The sequence below is a fragment of the Equus asinus genome, chromosome 10, assembly GCF_041296235.1.
Source record: "Equus asinus isolate D_3611 breed Donkey chromosome 10, EquAss-T2T_v2, whole genome shotgun sequence".
Classification (NCBI taxonomy): Eukaryota; Metazoa; Chordata; class Mammalia; order Perissodactyla; family Equidae; genus Equus; species Equus asinus.
The window spans coordinates 74853299-74873794 of NC_091799.1; the positions used below are offsets into that span (position 1 = coordinate 74853299).

Consider the following 20496-nt stretch of genomic DNA (forward strand, 5'->3'; position numbering starts at 1 on the left):
CCCCTTCGCTAGAGTGTAAAACCTACCATAAAGTGCCTGTTGAACTTGCCTGAGAGTATACTGACCTACCGTGCTGGCCCTATCTCCAGGCTGGGTTAAAATGTTCCCTTTTTCAAGTTTCCAACAGAATCTTGTGCTTACAGCATCCTAGACATCATCACACTTTACAGGGTGTTTTTTTCTGCTTACTTGTCTGTCTATCCTACTAGATTTTGAGGTCCTCGAGAACAAGGGAATTTCATACTGTGCTTAGCAAAAGAACCTAATAAACGTTTGATTTTGTTTGACTTAACGTAATTTGATTTAACACCCAATGAAGATTTGCTTGAAAATTCTGCTTTCTTCAAAATGCTGACAGGTTCCAGGCTACCCAGCACAGAAGAGGCTATTAAGAATGGATACCCTTCAAACATCAGAAACTACCTATCTTCTCTTTTTGCCGTCTGGAGGTTAGAGACATACACTGGCCTGGACACACACAATCCTGAGTACTCTGGTTTGGAGCTAGCTGCACACTTGGAGGGAATCCTTTTGGAGCGGGAGGTAACTGCTAAGCTACATGTAAAAGAAGCAGGTGATGGTGAAATACTCTATTTTCTGCTGTAGACAGACCAAATATGACTATTTAAATTTATGAAGTAAATGAACTACAGGGGGGACTATCTGTTTTATACAAAAATTTTTCACAAGATTCTTTTAAAAAGCAAGTATGTTTTGGTGCATCCTCCCACCCCCCTGGGAGAAATTAAGCATTTCACAGGATTCTCAAAGGGATCTGGTACCCATAAAGGCTTAATACTTATGCTTAGTGTGGGTAAAGAGAATTTGGTTTTCAAATGCCCAGTTTCTTAGTACTTCCTGCACCTCATACGACAGTACCCAACACACAGCAATAGGGTTTGGACAAAAATGCATCAGTAATGAAAGCAAGGCTTACTCGAAAACCATCACTCCCCAGGATGACGTCGTTGACATTGCTCCTGACATTACCCACCCTGGGCGTGTTCACTTGTAGCAGCTAGTAGAAAAAAGTTACCCTTTCTCAAAGAGCAGAAATTTTCTATTTTATTTGTACATTTCGAAATTTCCGTACCCTTTCCATGTCCAACTACTACCACCACAAACATTTATGTGTATGGTACTTATATTTGTAAAGATTTTACACTAGATTCTAAAAAAAATTCTGTGAGATACGTAGGTTTTCCAGGGAGTAGGACGTCTGTGGTAACGAAAATGAGGCCTGGTTTCCCCAGATAGGAGGTCTATTTTCTTATTCTTTTCCATAAACGAAAAAGAAAAGAACAGAGGTCCTGTGAGATCCCACTCAGATTCAAGCTTTAAGCAGAGCAAAACAGTTCAAGCAGGTCCGTAAGAGCAGGAGACCGGAAAGATTTGAAACAGCAGGTGGCTTTTCTAACACAGCTCACAGTTTGGGTAGGCTAGCACCTGGTCACTACAAAGCAAACGGAGAAAAAAAGTCTTTTGTTCTTTTCTTAAAGCAGCAGCTTAACTCGCTGGCTCAGCAAATGTTTTTCCAATTAGAGTTTGGAAAAGAACACCACTTGGAGGCCCTCTTTACCCTTAGCCTTTCCTCCCGCCCCCGACTGTACCATTAAATCCTAGATACTGGGGTGACTGAAAAGGATAGGAAATAAATCAGTAATTGCCAGAAACTTTTCCTCCATTTCTTGCAGGGCAGCACTTGCTACTTTCTTTTGTTTCGATTATAATAAGCAGTTCGGGGTTTTACTCGGCTTGCAAGGTCACAGCCCTGAATTTTGGACTATCGCTGAGAGGTGAGGTAAACAACGGGACTATAAGTATCAGAGTTTCTCACTGTGGCTTTGTGGAGCTGCCCAGCTGAGCAAAGAGAAAGGAAGCAGCCTTGTCCAAGGGGTAAGTAGGAACTTTGTGTTTTGCAATACTTGATTCTTTTAGAGTTTGGTAAATAATTTGAGTCATAAAATATTTTTCCTTAGAATAGACTTTAAAAAAAGAGATGGATAAAGAAAATGAAAATAATACAAAAGAAAGAGAACAAAGGAGTCTAAAGTTGGGTGTGGTGGGTAACGTTCTGCAGTGGGCACATTGGTGGTTTTTGATTTCTGCCCTGCCTTCTGCACAGCTGAACATGAAGATGGGAGCAGGGGAGGCTGGAGAAATCTAACACTTCCACTCTGCAAAAGGTTGTGATGGGTTTTTTTTTTTTTGAGGAAGATTAGCCCTGAGCTAACTACTGCCAATCCTCCTCTTTTTGCTGAGGAAGACTTGGCCCTGAGCTCACATCCATGCCCATCTTCCTCTACTTTATATGTGGGACGCCTGCCACAGCATGGCTTTTTGCCAAGCAGTGCCATGTCCGCACCCGGGATCTGGGCTGGTGAACCCCAGGCCAATGAAGCAGAAGGTGCGCACTTAACAGCTGCACCACTGGGCTGGCCCAGGTTGTGATGTTATATAGGCAGTATGGTATGTTCAAGCTTAAATACTTCCCACTGAAATGCAGAGTAAGAACTCCAACGGAAAAAAATAGCCCATGGATTTGAAGAGCAGAGACTGAAATACGGTCATTCTACAGTGCTGTAGAAATGTCCAGGGATACTGCTTGTGACTAAACGCAAAGTTTTGCAGTCTAGGTGGTGAGTGGGTGTTTCAAGTGAATGAGGGAGGAGCCTCAGATGCTGGTCTGAATTCCAGGGGAAGAGGGTGGAAAAGGTTTCAGCATATCCTGCCTTCTAACGGGGAATTTTAAAGAAGTGTAGGTCTGTACGTGGCCAACAGATCTAGGTTTTGTGACTGAAAAGTGGTGAGATTAGTGAAATTTACAACTACTTTCTAATTGTTATTGGATCAGCTTCCAGTAAATCCAGTTCTGCTATTTATCCTCATTATTTTTATATGGCTGTCTGACAGCTATAATTAAAGTCAAAAGTTTATTATATAAAAAATGATCTTAAGAAACAAGGTTGAATAGCCTGTTGATTTTAAGGGCAGAGGAAAATCTGAAAGTGTGAACACTGTAATCTACTACCCCCTGCCAGTGGCTTTAGTTATTTTTTCATCAAAACACTGAATGAAAGAAATGAGTGAAATAGTCTTTTCATTTATAGTCACTACTTAGTCACATGTAGTCACTACATACTTGGAATGGTAAGGTATATGGCAAAGTGAGGGTGCCAAGTCCTGAATTTATGCAGAAGTTTCTATAACTATTGAATTTATATTCTAGAAAGTAGGGGACATCTACTCATTCTAGTAAGACACAAAACAGCTTGAATAATTTTGGTGTTCTCTTTGCCATCCTAAGGCACAAACAAACAAAACCCTGACAGCTATCATTATTAAAGGTGACCCATCTTAAAACTGTCAACATTGTACAGTAGCTAAGAGGTCATGTTTTAGATTTAACAGAACTGGTTTGAATCCATTCTCTCTTATTACTTACTACCTGTGTGGACTTGGGAAAGATGCCTAAACTCTTTCTTAGCCATGGTTTCCTCCCCTGCCAGAGGGGATAATGGTCTCATAGTTGTAAGGAATAACTGACGTGATATATAAAAGTGCTTAGCACCACCTGCATATAGTTCTATAAATGCTCAGAAAATGGTAGCTACAGCAAGGATAACTGTATCATCATCATAAATACTATTCTAAGGAAATTCCCTAGATTTAGTCCAGATATATCTTTTTTTTGTTGTTTTTTTGAGGAAGATTGGCCCTGAGCTAACCTCTGTTGCCAATCTCCCTCTTTTTGCTTGAGGAAGGTTGTTGCTGAGCTAACATCTGTGCCAATCTCCCTGTTTTATGTAGGATGCTGCCACAGTGTGGCTTGATAAGCGGTGCTAGGTTGGCGCCCTGGATCCAAACCCACAAACCGCAGGCTGCCGAAGTGGAGTGCGTGAACTTAACCATTACACCACCATGTCGGCCGCTAGCCTCTCCTTTTTTAAATGTTAGAATTTTAAAAATATTAGAATGGATGGGATGGCCTTAATAAGTCATTCAATTTATCTTCTCAAACTTTCTTTCTCACCCTCTAATTTTTTCTATTCCTTTATTAATTCTGGGCTCACTCTAGGTCACTTATCATTACTGCCCCTCTCCACACCCATATCCCCCTCCCCAAAAGTGCTTTTACTTCATCCCAGATCAGTGCCTGAAAATGTGCCAATTTTCTAGTTGTGGAATTTTGTTCTGAACTCTCTCTACAGACTCTTACATCAAAATAACCCTGATTACTCATGTGGATTTTTCTTTCTTGGCTTATCTCTGCTTGAATGTGTTCCCTTGTTTCAGCACCTCTCTACAATTCACCTGTTTTATTTGTACCTTTCTGCGGAGAGAGCTAGCCCTAATTTGGGGAATATTTATGGTCAAATGGTTAACCTTCCTACTCAGAGGGAGCAGGTATTTACCCAACAATATGCCACTGAGTCACAGAAACTTCCTGAAAGTGGTCATAGCCAATTAGACTGAGAGTAGATTTCAGTGAGTCTTAAATGGTACAGGGGGAAGCAATTTGTGACATTTCTCCGTGGTCAGGGTTTTTCCCTTAGTCCATGTTTATCTTGGATATAGTAGTAACATTTTGGCAGCCAGTTTTATACCTGAAGAGATTCAAACCCTTTAATATTAACAGAGAGCTAGACATTAAAGAACAAGAGGAACAAAAGGGAGCCACACTCAAGAGATTTATAAATATAGAAAGTTTGAACCTGAAGAGCTAAGGGCCCAGCAGGAGCCCCTTCATGTTGGTAAACCACCCTCACTGCCACCTCCTTTCTTCCTGGGTCTTCTTTCCATGCTGGGTCTTTTCATTTCTGAGCAGAATCTCTTACTTACCTCTCCCCTTCTTAGATTGGTAGAGGACGGAAAGAAGTAGGCAGAACTTGGTGTGTCTCAAGTAAAAATCAAATTGTGTGCAGAATGTTACTTCATTATTGAGGCCACAGTCTCCAAATTTTTCTAAACATGTATCTTCCCCTGGAGAAGTTCTTGGTTGCCTGTTCAGGCAAATCTCCATGGCACGCTTACTAAAGTATCTTGCTAAACCAGATAGATAGGAGGTGCATTGACAACTCCCCTGCATCTGGCTGATCTCCCCTTTATAGAAAGAGTTGGTGCAGGGAGGCCAACATAATGAGCCCAACAACATGGAGACAGATTCCAGGGGCTGGGTATTTACCGGAAGTAGGATGATACCTGCTGGATTGATAGAAATTCCTGGTTATGACTAGGAAGCCATCTGTGAAGATGACAGAAAGGTTTTCTCTTTTACAGGACAACCCCAGCAATGTGGAGAAGCCTGGGGCTTGCCCTGGCTCTCTGTCTCCTTCCATGGGGAGGAACAGAGAGCCAGGGGCAAAGCTCCTTTTGTAAGCAACCTCCAGCCTGGAGCATAAGGGATCAAGATCCAATGCTGAACTCCTATGGTTCAGTGACTGTGGTTGCTCTGCTTCAAGCCAGCTGATACCTGTGCCTTCTGCAGGCATCTAGGTAAGATAGTCTTTCTGTGGTCTGGGATTTCTTAAGGGGAAAGCTATTATATATATATACATAAAATAAAAATGGAAAAGATGTATTTATTAAATCACATTTTTGGAAAAACTATATGTGTTTGCTTAGAATGTGAGAAGAAAGAAGACTGGGAGGATATATGCCAAAATGTTTACAGCTGTTTTCCTGGAGTTATGGAAATTTTTTCTTCTTTTTGTGGACCTTTATTTTATAATGTCCTACTAAATATGTGTTACTTGTGTAATGAAAATGTTCTGAAATGTACTCCTGCAAATGAATTAGTTATTTCAATACAGGAAGCAAAGAGGAGTGCTTTGCCAGAGTAGAATGAATATTAGACTTGCCATCAAACATCTTGGGTCATTTAACAGATTTATTTATATAAATAAAAATACTTGTTGAGTTATTTGCCAAATATTTATTGGGTAGAATTCTCTGTAACTGTAAGGTAGATTAAAAAATATAGATTTCATAAGATTAATTTAAGGACTAAATGAGCTAATGTTTGTGCAAGCATTTAGCATAAGGTTTTAACTGAGCACAAGTGCTCAATAAATAATTAAAAATTGAAAATTTAATCTTTAACAACAATATAAAGAAGAGGTATGAGTAAGAAAAAATAGTAAGAGAGTTTCATGTAGAAAAAAGTAGGCAGTGAGAAGAAAGAGGAGTCACTAATAAACTTAAATGAGATTATTCTTTTTTTGGGTATTTTTCCAAAATATTTTAGATTGGAAGACCTGCGAGTAAAACTGGAGAAAGAAGGATACTCAAACATTTCCTATGTTGTTGTTAATCACCAAGAAATCTCTGCTCGATTAAAATACATACATCTTAAAAATAAGGTTTCAGAATATATTGCTGTTTATCAACAAGAAGAAAACCAAACAGACATCTGGACTCTCTTAAATGGAAGCAAAGATGACTTCCTCATATATGACAGGTGTGTACACACACGCACACACACACTTCAAATTAAAAAATACCTGCTTTGTATTTAATTAAATAATAAGTGATTTAAAATAAGACATCTGCTTTTATTTTATTACCAAATACTCAGTTCCACAGTGGGCCCATTAAAATGTTTGGTTGTAATATTTTGAAATGACTTTCTTTCACACAAAAGAATGTGCCATTCCAGTAGGGCAATAAAGAAAATTGACTATACTTTTCTTTTCCCTCTCAATTGGCATTCTGATTAAACAAAAAAAGGGTCAATTTGTATATCACACACAATTCTAAGGATTTTGCAGATGAATAACCACACTAATCTGATTAATAATTTTAAGGCTACATACTTGAATTCCTGAACTATAAAGTGAGCTAATCATTGAGGTATAATTGGCATGAATCTGCTTTTGATTCTATGAACAAATAAAACATTTGTAATTTGAGGGGACCTCAGTGCACACATTATTTGATATTACCAACATTCCTGGTTGGTGCTCTGTTTTGTTTTGGCTCTTCATTGATGGCGAGCCAGATTCTGCGTAGGCCTAAGCCCTACTTGGTCTTTACTAAATAGTTTTAACATTACATGTCATTCTTTTAGGACTGCAAACTCCTAATTTAGTCAATTGCAAAGAGCAACCCTTTGATAGTCAAATAAAATTGTACATACTGGGTAAATGTGGGCAAGGAGGACATTTCAATTCCACCATTTCTGAGAATGCCAAGTGTTGTAACTCCATTTCTTTCATTGTGCTGAAATTTTTGTTGCATCAGATATATTTTTAAATAAATGGGCTACTGGCCAAGATTCAAGGATCTTTTTTTATGCTGTGATTCCTTGTGTGGAATTTGTGCTGCCTTAGAAGTTATGAAAAGCTCATGTGATTTGCAGAGCCTGATTTATGATAAGTCAGTGGTTTGGGCACTGGTAGAATTTGTAAGTCAATTACAAAATTATATTTGATCAAGTCACAATGACTATACTACACAGTTTTCATATTATTTATAGTGACATATCTATAACATTTCAAAATGCTAGTATTAGACTCACTGTTATCTTGTCATGACCTGCCCTGGTATGCAGTGCCGGGGAGCTTGTTTGAGACCCCACGCAAGGAAATTTACTGAAGGTATGAAAGGGTCTTAGTTATAAGACCATTAAACCTGTAACACCTATCCCAGACTGTGCTTAAGTAGGATCACAATAGAGAAAATATTGTAATAACACAGTATGTGTCCTTTTTTTTAGATGTGGTCGTCTTGTATATCATCTTGGTTTGCCTTACTCCTTCCTAACTTTTCCATATGTAGAAGAAGCCATTAAGATTGCCTACTGTGAAAAGAAGTGTGGAAACTGCTCTCTCATGGTATTTTTCTCAATTATTTTTACTGCAAGAAAAAAGGAAATCTTTTAAGAGCTGTGTAAATAAGTTAGTGTTTCATGACCAATTAGCTAATTCATGTTTCTTTGATGTACTAAAAATTGATCTATAACAGTAATTTTTATAATTACACATACTTCCTATTACTGAATGTATTCTTTAAAATGTCTTTTCAAGATTTATATTGCCGCTTTTATCTAAAAGATTTAGAAAATAAAAATCAAGGTAGATCACATATTTTAATTACCACCAAATGATGCTGCATGAGTGTAAGTGCTCAAAGAATTCAGCCAACATAAAATAACATTATTCTAATATCTTGAATGTGTTCACATAGGAGCATAGTGATAGCAAAGCTTATATAGAATTACCTGAAACAGAACTGGGGCCCAGATGACTACTTAATTTATCAAGGGTGCAAGACTGTCAGCTTTTCTATGGAGCCCTTGCACTGTCTGCCCATTCTGCAGATGGAATTACTGCATTTTCTTTACAATGGAATAAGTTTTCTACTTGTTACTGATATTTCTTTCCTAATAACCATGAGAATATTTATTCTTTGTTATGAGAAGCGCTATATTTAAATATTGTTTATTAAAATACACTCAGGGAATTGTTTTAATTTGTATTAACTAGACTTTTTTTCCTCTCATATTGAGAAGTGAAATAATTCCAGACAATGTTTCCTTGACATGGAAAATTGGGAAAATTTGAACTCAGCTTTAAAAACAATTTGGAATTTTATTAGTGAGCTGTACTTCCTTCAGATTTTTCCCAGATCTAAAGAAAGCCATCTTAAATTTTAATGAATCGTTTAATTAATTTAGTTGTTAAAGAGCATAACAGGGTAATACTCTACTTATGTCATTTTTCACATTTTAATCTTTATAATAATCCTATGAGGGTTATTTTACTGCTTTTAAAATGAGGAAACTGAGATAATACAGAGTACTAACTCAATGTCTAACTTATACTAAGTGCTTAATAGATGCTATCTATATTGATTCCTCATACTTTGGGATTATTTCAGTATTTTGCATTTGTGCAAATGCCTACTAGTTATAAATATACCTAGCTATATTGAAACAAAGGCAGAAACAATTCCCATGACATGCTTAAAATTTACTAACCATTTGAAAATAAGAATAATATACCATATATATCTGACATGCCAAATCAAATTGGAGTTTTTCTATTTCATTGTATCCTAGATGCCATAAATTATATGATACATTATTTTATGTACTATTAAAAAAATGCTGTCAGTTAAAGTAGGACACAGTGCTGCAACACCATCAATAGTATGATGCATTCTGATTTTAAAGATCTTAAAACGTGAAAAAAATAAATTGTAGACAATGAAATACAGTCATTGGTTTTTTGAAACTAGTCTACTACAATAATTATTTGTGTTTGTTTAATCACTGAACATTTAGAACATTATACAGTATATTTTAAACATTTATAAAATTGTTTATAAGTTTTAAATCAAATGCTATTAAGTTCTTAAAAGTAGTTCAGAAATAACCAAAAAAAGTACCACTTAGTAGTTGTATGTTAAAGTCTAATGGAAGTTATAACCTTTCAAAACTTTCAAAACACCTAACCATACCACTGAGTGAGTCTTTGGTCTCTCAAGTTGATTTTGTAACTTTGTTTATAAATAACTTTATGGGTTGAGGTTTAGCATTACATTGCTATATCTATAAGCTTTGAGCCTATGATTTGTGGGCACACAAAACTAAAAAAAGACTTACAACAAATTAAAGAACTAGATTCATGTAGAAAGGAATATTATGCCCAGTGGGATATGGGCAGTCGTTTGCTACTTTCAGCACTATAGTAGGGATACATTAACAAAGCTCTGGTGAAGTTCAAAACATTTCCTGGCATAAGCTGAGGTATGAAAAATTACTGATTTTGAGCAGAGTTGATTGGCATTTTTGAATTATCAGAGAGAAATCAGTTTGTTTAAGAATATAATATTAGATTCGAAGCATTGTTGACACAGGAGTGAAAGGTTCCGTGTACGTCATCTGATTTTAGGATTTGATATTTGCTTGACTTTACTGCAGTCTAGGTTCTTTGGGCCAGTTTATTTAGTTTTGCTTCTGCAGATATAATACAGTGGTTTGGCTTCCTTTTGAAGCCTTATGTATCTCTCAAATTCTTCTTCAGAATTCTTAAAAATTTGGGAAATGCTCTTGATAAGAAAAGGAAAATCTGCATTCTGCTGTTGAGTTAACCAGTATAGAAGCATAGGTCAACTGTTGAACTCTATTTGTGTTACACCCTATTTTACCTATTTTCAAAACATTAATGTTAATTCCTTTGTAAGATGCTTGAGGATTCTTTGATTAAATGCAAACTTTGTACAAGAAGCACTTTATAATTAGATATGGATGGGAACCAAATTTTAATAAAAAGTCTAGAGGTAGAGACTGACATCAATTTTTTTTTCTCATTAATATGATACTAGAAAAACAAAGCCAGTTCAATCCTAATTAACTAGTTTGAATTTCATATATGTTAGCTCTACAGATCATTTTTCATGCATTCTTGCTGCCTCTATGGCTTTGTTGATAAGTGACTTATAAATTTCTTCCAGACACTGGAAGATGAAGACTTCTGTAAAACTCTATCTTTGGCTACTGTGGAAAAAACAACTGAGGATTCACAGCCACATCACCATCACCATCACCAGCATCATCACAAGCATGGGCATCAGCATGTTGGGAACAGTCAGCTTTCAGAGAATCAGCAACCGGAAGCAACAGGTGCTCCTGAGCATCCTCCTCCTCCAGGCCTTCATCACCACCATAAGCACAAGGGCCAACAAAGAAGGGGTCACCCAGAGAACTGAGACATGCCAGGAGGGGAAAGTTTACAACTTTCTCTTCCACAAAAGAAGCTCTGACAAAAAGGATGTATAAATCAGTTACTCTGTAAGATGCCCAAAGATTCAAAGTTGGCTCCTAGTAGTTGATGCTGACATTGTCGACATCTGATATTTGAAAATACAAGGTCTGCAATCACCTGACAGTGTACAGAAAACCTCCCCTCTTTATGTAGCTGACAGGGACTTTGGGCAGAGGAGAACGTCATTGAATCTTGTCAGTGACGTTTGCCTCCAGCTGCCTGACAGCCAAGTCAGCAGCTCAAGCCCACACAAGCCAGCACCAATTGAAGCTGAAAATATAAGGCAGCAATGTGAAAATGACCTTCAAACTAAACATTTAAAGTAGGACATACTCCCCAAGTCAGTCTAGACGCAATTTCACTTCTAGCATTTTTGTAAGCTACCTAATTAATAGTGATACAAAAATAGAAATTGGAATTGTGCAAACATGGAGAAATCTACTATATTGGCTTCCAAATTTTAAAATTTATGTCAAATTTTAACCCAAACCATATTTTTATTACCGGGCAACTGACAGGTGATTGCAGCTTTTGGTTAATATGTCTTTCTTTTTCTTTTTCCAGCATTCTACTTGCATTAATGAGAACAGAAACGTAAACTATGACCTAGGGGTTTCTGTGGGATAGTTAGCAATTTAGAATGGAGGAAGAACAACAAAGACATGTTTTCCATTTTTTCTTTACTTATTTCTCAATGCTATCTTTGTCTTTTTCATCTTATGTTTTTAACTGATTAAACCTTTAAAGAAGTGAATTCTGTCTTTTAAGATCTAGAAATACGTACACATGAATATTTTGCTATGACTACAGTTTAAATATCCACTTATACGTACATCTAAGACTCATATCTTGATTTTTACTATCACATATGAATGAAGTCTTTATATCTTGTTTTCTTTATCTAGCATCGTATCGCACTTTGAAATGTGAGAGTGCCCCTTGAAAGATATAAGGGGAAAGGTAAAAGAATGTTGTCTATCTCTTGATTGCTTAGAAAGTATTTCCATAGTCAATGATGGTTCAATAGGTAAACTAAGTCCTATAAACCTGAACTCCTTTATGGTTAATACTATTAAGCAAGAATGCAATACACAGTTGGCCAAAGTGTGGACTTGTTTAAAAAAACTTAATAAAAAAAGTTTAAAGCTGTCTTCATTTCATTTCCTCTTTTTCATTGTTATTTAGGCAGTATGTTATATTGACAATAGAAATTAATTTTTCAACTGCTGTTAAAGAAATTAAATAGCAACTAATGAAATTACTGCTATACTCAAAACCGTCTACGCTTAAGGTGAGAATCTTTGCCAGCAGAGAGGCGTTGCTCTAAATCCCGAACAGTATTACGAAGAATTGTAATCTCCTTGTTTTTTTCTTCTTGAAGATGTTGAAGCTTCTAAATGAAGCAGAAAAAATTTGTTATTGCAATTCAGAAATAATAAGATTAAGTGCAAGGAACAACAAAACAATAACAAAAACTATATTTCTGGTTCAAATAGAAGTAGGTATTAAAAAAGATACTTTATTTTGAAAGGTCTGTAGTTTTATTTTTATGGGACTTGATGGGATAAACTTGGTGTAAGGATATAAACACACATTAACATCATTTGTTTTAGTTTGTTCCCTTCTCCCTATAGAGCTTGAGGTTGTAAACCATAAATAAAGGAGGAGCTGAGCAAAAAGAAATCTGTTATCTTTGTGCCTAAATAACTTCAGAATAGTAAGTCAGCGTAAGTTCAAAATATATTACGGAATTCCTAAGATGGCCCAAAGAGTCAGAGAACTTCTCTAATGTTTTAATTTACTACTAAGGTTTACTAGTTTAAATTGAAAGTGACTGTTAAAGATTATTCAAAATTTCTGATTGTGTGATGTATTTTAAGAAAAACTGTTAAGTATATTGTTAGTAAATATTAGATAACTTTATAGAAACACATTAGGGAAATTTATTTTCTTAAGCAACAGCCATGGAAGAAAAACTCACATACCCTTCTGTAGATACTGTGTGGCAAAACAGTAGAATCTGGATATGATTTTGATTTAGTTTGAACTCTTGCTAGTTTGGCATCAAACTGAATCAAGTTTAAAAAGAAAGTTATTGAGAACATTCTAATTAAACAATTAGAAACAACTGTTTCTATAAATATAAGTATAATCCATTATATCTTTTAACACATAATCTGTAATTTAAGTGCCTTCTCTGTATAACAGAAGATAGAAAAGTCTTTCTGTACGAAACAAGTTTTTTCTTTTTTGAGGAAGATTAGTCCTGAGCTAACATCCGTGCCCATCTTCCTCCACTTTATATGTGGGACGCCTACTACCGCATGGCTTGCTGAGCGGTGCCATGTCTGCACCCGGGATCCGAACTGGCAAACCCCGGGCCACCGAAGCAGAACGTGTGAACTTAACTGCTGCACCACCGGGCCGGTCCCTAAGGAACAATTTTTAAGGAAGAACAAAGAACACCCAAACAGGATTATCCCTGGCTCCATGTTAAAATCACCTGGGGAGCTTTTTAAAAGTACCAAATACCTGGGCACGACATTAGAGATTCTAGAATGTGGTCAGTGTCATCTTTTTCTCAAGACATCAGGTGATTCCATCATGCAAGGTTAAGAATTTAGTTAACCAGGGTTGAGAATCTAGTTAACTTAAAGATAGATAAAAATATTTTCACATTACTATGAGCGTGCTTTTGTAACGAGAATGTAGTGTAATCAGCAGTTGTGGGAGAAAAACTCATATACCCTTCTGCAGAAACTCTGAGGCTGAACAGTAAAATCTGAACACGATATTGTTGAATGCTTGTTGGTTTAACATTAAACTGAATCAGGTTAAAAAAATTCTCATAGGCTATTCTTACTGGCTATGTATTTTTTCAAAATCTCTCATTATAATTCTTCCCTTCAGTTTAAGTGTAACGTAGCTTCTCTGTGGACTACAAATAAACTCTCTGTGAGATCGTGTTCTGGGTTGGGGAGAAAAATGGATAGTTACAATGAAGGTAATAACAAAAAGGGTTCTGTATATCAGTCAAACAAAAGACTTGGGCTAGACCAGTGACAGGGCCTGGATGGCAAACAAAATGCTGATTCCCAGTCAATGGATTAGAAGTTGATGGTAGACCTTGAAACATGACCTACTGCATCTCAGTTAGCCATCTAGCCCCATCTGTGGTTTGTGGGTACACTTGACCAGAAGGCAGTAGCAGCAGCAAAGAGCCTCTACAGTCAACATCAGTCCTCTTTTGCTCAATGATTATACAGTCTTCAACACGGTACCTCATCAAGCACCCCAGGGATACCAAACTTTCAGGAACATGAATAAATTCTTAACTAAGCCAGTGAATTCTGAAAATAAGAAGGTTAAGTGGGAGTCAGACTGGGGAAAAGCAATGAAAGAATGATGGAAAGGGAGATTGGTAGAATGTAGAAAAAAAAATTTTAAGGGACAAATATATTGTCAAAATATCAATATCTTTGCAATTCTGACATCTGGCTAAACAACCTGCTGAAAAGACTTTCAAGCTAAGAACTGGAATCTTAGCCCTATTTGAAGTCCCTTCAATTTTTTTTAAAAAATCTAGTTTGTCTGCTTCTATGATATGTATTTTTGCACACATTTATTAGGGAGAAATTTGTCTTTTTTTATCCCAAATAAAGCAAAATGAATTTCTGGTTTGTTCTTCAGGGGTCCCCAATTTCTGCTGAGAACACAGTAATGTTAAGGATTGGGAACACTCTCCCCACTGCTGGAATGGTAGTCCTATGCTTGCACAGACTCAGCTGTAAAATGCAGGTAATCCTTGAGTTATCTGTCCCTGCTCTGAGGAAACAATACCCTCTCTGGAAACCAGGGTCTTGTGAATGACTGAAGAGTCCCACCTTCAGGCCAAGTGCTGAAAGGCAGTGTAGCTAAGAGTCATCGGAGTTTGAGCACTGCTTGTGATGGAGAATGTGCACGTGTGAAGCCCTCTTACAGGATTGTTTCTACTCCTAAAATTTATCTTACTGTGATGAAAAATAAGCAAAGTATGGTCTAGATTAAGGGATGCATCCTCAAATTCAGCAGAGCCTTAAACATTTACCTCTAGCTGTAGTCTGATTATTTCATTTTGTTTTTCCTTTTCTTGAGTTCTTAACTTTGCATTTAACTCTGAAATTTCCACCTCCTTTTTCTCTATCAGTTCTTTATTTTTTTCTTCACTTAGTTTAACTGAATAAAACAAAAATAAATAAAGTTAATTTATCTTAACATTTCAAAAATCTAAGCTTTTGTTTCTTTATTTTTTTTTTAAAGATTTTATTTTATTTTTTTTCCTTTTTCTCCCAAAGCCCCCCGGTACATAGTTGTATATTCTAGTTGTAGGTCCTTCCAGTTGTGGCATGTGGGACGCTGCCCCAGCATGGTCTAACAAGCGATGCCATGTCTGCGCCCAGGACCCGAACCGGCGAAACCCTGGGCCGATGAAGCAGAGCACACGAACCTAACCACTTGGCCATGGGGCCGGCCCCCTATTTAGTATTTTAAACGATCCACAAGAAAGTAAATTTTATTAGTAAAAACATATATTTTAGAAACTGCTTATGTGCAGCATGGCTTTTATATATTTTTGAGAAACCCCTGCAAAATGCTTGAAATACAAAGGTTAATCATTGAATGTTTTGGAATGAGTAAACTAACTTGTACTCTTAAACATCAACGCCTAGAGAATAAATAGGAGATTTAGTGGTTAAAGAGGGACACAAAGCCTGGGTTCCTAGATATAGAGGGTCCAAATTACTGGATGATTCCAGAACTACATCAAGCTACATTAGGGAGAAGGGAAAGAGTCAGTTCACATGCTCCACAAATAAGGAAATTCCATCCATGACTAATCCACTACTTTCGTAGTTTCAGGCCTCATTCTTCCTCAGTTGGACTTTGTGTCTAGGCTCTCCAGCACCAGTCTCTATCCCCTACACACTCTTGCCAGGTTATTCTTCCTAAGTCATACTTCTACGTATGGGCATCACTTTCTCAAAAACCTTCAATTCCCATTTCCTTAGCCCGATAATTCAAGAAGTCAAAGAATCCATCCCTCGCCTCAGTTTTTGGCCTTTCTCTTGCTGAACCTTTCTGTGTAGTGCAAAGAAAAGGTAGGAAATGGACTATTATTCCCTAGCATGTCCCATGTCTCCCCCTCTTTATGTCTTGGCTTTTATTTTCTTTCTGCCTAGAGGCTCTTCTTTCCATCTTCATCAATCAACCTTACTCATATTCAGGATTCAAGATCAGGCCTAATACTAAGGTCCCATCTTAGTCTGCGATGAGGCAAAGTCCAGAAGAATACATTTAGCTATCCAAAGCCTTAGAGAAACTGACTTCCATCTGGTCTTAGTCCATACTATTATGTGCCTGGAGGCAGCACTGTTGAAGATATGAAGAAGAAATAAAGCACTGAAATGGGTCGAATTTCAGATACTATATTAGAGGATAGCTGTGTGATTTTCTTCATCATAATTATTCTGAAAGGTTTTGTTACCAAGATTATGTTGGCCTTATGAAATAAACTGGAAAATGTTTCCTCTCTTTTATTGCTAAGCCTCTGAAAGAGTTTGTGTAAGACTGGCATTATTTTTCCTGAAATGTTTGGTATAATTTCACCAGGAAAGTCTTTTCAGCCTGGAGTGTTCTTTGTGGGAAAATTGTTTATTATACATATACTTTCTTTAATAGACATAGAACAATTCAGATTTTCTATTTCTTCTTGTGCCTGTGTGGGTTTTTTTCCCTCAAAGAGGTCTAATTCATCAAAAATCAAACTTAATGGCATAAAAACGTTTACTTATGCTATTCATTATGGGGTTCATTCTCTGTTTAAAGTTTGAAGTGATTTCCTCTTTCTTACTTCTAATATTGGTTATTTGTACTTTCTCCATTTTTCTCGATCAGTCTTGATGAGAGTTAATTTTACTAGCCTTTTCAAAATTTTTTGGATCTGATTCTTTTTATTATGTGCATGTTCATAATTTCATTAATATCTGACTTTCTTCTTTCTCATTTCTTTGGGCTTAGTTTGATGTTTTTCCCTTAACTTCTTGATATAGATTATTTAAATAATTGATTTTTAACATTTTCCAATACTTGTATTTAAGGCTATAGATTTACCCATAAACACAGCTTTATCTGTGTCCCGCAAGTTTTGATATGTAATGTTTTCTATGTAATTCAGTTCAAAATATTTTCTAACTTCCTTTGGAATTTCTACTTTGATCCACAGGTTATTTTGAAATAATTTCCAAATACATAGGGATTTTCTAATTACCTGTATTTTACCAAGTTTGTCTTAATTGCAATGTGGCCAAAAATCTGTTCTGTATGACTTCAGACCTTTGAAATACGTTGAGATTTCCTTTTTGTTTCAAGATATAGTCAATTTTCTTAAATGATCCATGCACCCTTGAAAATAATGTGCATTCTGCATTCATTTCCTAGGTATAGTGGTTTATTTACATGAATTAGTACCCATTTTTAATTTTGTTGTATCAATATTATTACTAATTTTGTGTGTTTGTGTGTACTTTTTCTAGCACTATGTGTGTTAAATTTTCTATGATTGTAGATTTGTCTATTTCTCCTACTAGTTCTGCCAATTTTTGTTTCATATATTTAAAGCCCTGTTATCTGGTTCATATAAACTTAGAATTGTTGTTATATCTACTCGGTGGGTTGAACATATTATCAATATTGAAATATCCATCTTTAACATTGCTTCTTACATTAAAGTACATTGTGTTCAATATTAGCATAGTTATGTCAACTTTGTGTTGGTTACCACTTGCATATTATCCTTTTCCATCTTTTACTTTAAATCTTTCTATATCTTTATATTTCAACTATGTCTTTTGAAAGCAATATATAATCATATTTTAATTTTTATCCATTTTGACAATCTTTGTCTTTTAATTGGAACATTTAGTCAAGTTACATTTAATGTATTTACTAATATATTTGGGTTTAAATCTATCAGCTTATTTTTTGTTTATTTTTACATTCTATGTACCTTTCCCTGTTTTCTTGCCTTTATTTGGACCACATAACTGTTTTTATTCCCTTTTTCCCTCCTCTACTAGCTTGATAATCATTAGGTTAACATATATTCCTCTATTCTTCCTTTAGAAATTACTCTAGTGATTACAACATGCATACTTGACTTATTAGAATCTAATAAAACTAGTACTTTTATCACTTTACAGACATTATAAAAATCTTACAACATGAACTCCATTTATTCTTCCTCCTATCTTTTGTGGGTTTGTCTTATGTCAACTTAGTTATATTAAAACTATATTTCTCAGAATTCATTTCCTTGTATGGTTCTGGGTTAGAGATGGCCACGTGAGAAATTTGCAGAAGATTTGAGAAGTGGAAGTAAAGCAGCAACTAATTTGCTCTAAAGGTCAGCGTAAGATGCTAGGCAATTTTGCAGCTCACACATATTGTTGCTAGTCTTCTGGCTCACCAAACCAGCAGCTATTATTTTCTGAAGGTTAGTCTAGAGCACCAAGCAGTGTTGCAGTTAAGTTGTCACTGATCACTGAATCACCTTATTGGTAAGGAGAAGCATTTAGTACAACAGCTTTGTTAGTTCCCACCAGATTCCCTCTTTTAGATTCTATGAATCCTAGACTAGGTCTCCTTGTAGCTTGGATATTTTCTTCTGCTTTATCTTCCAGATTATTAATTATATCTTTAGTTGAATCTAATTGGCTATTAAAGGAATATACTGAAATTTTATTTTCAGTCATTGTGTTTTTAGCATTCACATTTCCATATATTTCCTTTTTTTAAATTGAGGTAAAATTGGTATATAACATTATGTGAGTTTCAGGTGTATAACATTATAGTTTGACATCTGTATACACTACAAAATGATCACCACCAAAAGTCTAGTTACTATCCATCACCATACAACTGATTCCCCTATCCTCCCTCTCCTCTGGTAACCATTAATCCATTCTCTGTAGCTATGAGTGTTTTTGTTGTGCTTTGTTCATTTGTTTTGTTTTCTTAGATTCCACATACAAGTGAAATCATGATATTTGTATTTCTCCAACTGACTTATTTCACTTAGCATAATGCCCCCAAAGTTCCTCCACTTTGTCACAAATGGCAAGATTTCATCCTTTTTGATGGTTGAGTAGTATAACTCTACAAAAGTAATATTTTGTATTGAGGTAATTAGGAGTTCTTCTAGCTTCATGTACTTGCATGTCCAGTTCCTTCTCCGGGTTTGACAAATTCTCAGCTATTATTTCTTTAAGTAAGCTCTCTGTTCTTTTCTCCCTCCCTTCTCCCTCTGGGATACCTATAATCCATATGTAACTTTTCATAATTGTCAGATATTTCTCCAAGAACTTCATTTTTTCAAAAATCTTAGTTCTCGCTCCCCCTTCACCTGGATCATTTCTAGGTTTCTATCTTCAAGCTCACTGATTTTCTCCTCCATACGGTCTGCTCTATTTTTATGCTTTCTATATTATTTTTTATCTCATTAATTGTATTCTTCATATTCAGAATTTCTTTTGTTTATTTTTAGACCTTCAATCTCTTTGGTGAAGTATTCCTGCTGTTCATTAATTTTACTCCTGAGCTCACTGAACTGTCTTTCTGAGTTTTCTTGTAACTCGTTGAGTTTCTTTATGACAGCTATTTTGAATGTCAGTCAGATGGTAATCTTCTGTGACTTCAAGTTTGGTTTCTGGAGAGCTGTCATTCTCCTTCTGTTCTGCTGTGTTCCTGTAGCTCTTGTTACTGTAGTCCACTTCACGGTGTTTGAAGAATTGATCCTCTGCCAATGCATTTGTGATAGTAATCACCTTTCTTACTTGAGCACTGCTTTGTTTACTTTGGTTCTGAGCTGCTTATGAGAGCCTGCACTTTCCACCCTCCATTGTCTCTGCTAGGGGCATAATCAGTGCCTTCCTTGTTGTGCTTGTGTCTCTGAGGTTGCTGATGCCTTGCTGCTTTCGATGTCACTGCAGTCTGAGGTATTGCCACCAGAGTTACCAAGCTGTGAGAACTGCTCCTTCTGGGGTCTCCTGGGTCTTGTGCTCTCCCGCTTGCTCTCTGTGGGCTCTTGATGGGTTCAGGTGCTGCTGCCTTGTGCACCACTTGTGCTGCTGCTCTTGGGTTATCTGGTGGCACTGGCAGCACCACTGTCAGAGGTGCTGGGTTCACAGGTGTCACTGTTGCTGTTTGGGGCCTGGGTTCTTGTATGTTGCCCCTGCTGCTGTTAGAGTCTGTGCCAGTGGTGCTGTCAATGAAGAGGTGGGTCTCAGGTTCTTCTGTGGTTCCTGAAGTCTCAGGTTGCAGGTGCCACTTGCCACTGCTAGGGGAGGAGTAAGGGCTAAGCCACAGGTGTTGTTGCTGGCCCTGCAGTCTCTGGTCATTGGCACCTGCTGGAGTGCTTTTTGAGACCCAAGGTCATGGCACCCTGCTCCTGCTGGTGAAACCTGTGTTTTGGTTGCTGTCTCCAGCACTGGAGATACCAGCACCACTGCCAGAAGAGGGAGTGGGGGCTGGGTCACTGGCACCACTCTGTGTCCTGAAGCCTCAGGACATGTATGCCATACACCACTACTGAGGTGGGGCAGGGTCCAGAGCTTCTGGTCACCAGCACTGGCATGTGCTGGTAGCCTGCTCTAAAACTTCAGATCAGGACACCCCATCCCTGCTGGGAAAA

The 20496-nt window shown here is 36.8% G+C and overlaps 2 protein-coding genes across 2 annotated transcripts in view; one reads left to right on the forward strand and one right to left on the reverse strand.

The window, feature by feature from the left end:
- Positions 1-1738: 1738 nt before the first annotated feature.
- On the forward strand, positions 1739-11919 carry SELENOP (selenoprotein P). The gene is made up of 5 exons (XM_014855171.3): positions 1739-1896; positions 5281-5496; positions 6248-6460; positions 7718-7835; positions 10459-11919. Exons 2-5 carry the CDS (start codon positions 5294-5296, stop codon positions 11080-11082), a joined length of 1158 nt encoding a protein of 385 aa, XP_014710657.2. The 5' UTR covers positions 1739-1896; positions 5281-5293; the 3' UTR covers positions 11083-11919.
- The window catches only part of CCDC152 (coiled-coil domain containing 152), a 37096-nt gene continuing 27914 nt past the window's right edge, over positions 11315-20496 (reverse strand). The window contains exons 6-8 of the mRNA XM_014855172.3: positions 14857-14984; positions 12755-12838; positions 11315-12162 (exon numbers count right to left, since the gene is read on the reverse strand). Of these exons, the coding sequence (XP_014710658.1) occupies positions 12040-12162; positions 12755-12838; positions 14857-14984 (335 nt within the window). The 3' untranslated portion in view covers positions 11315-12039. The remainder of the gene's footprint in view (positions 12163-12754; positions 12839-14856; positions 14985-20496) is intronic.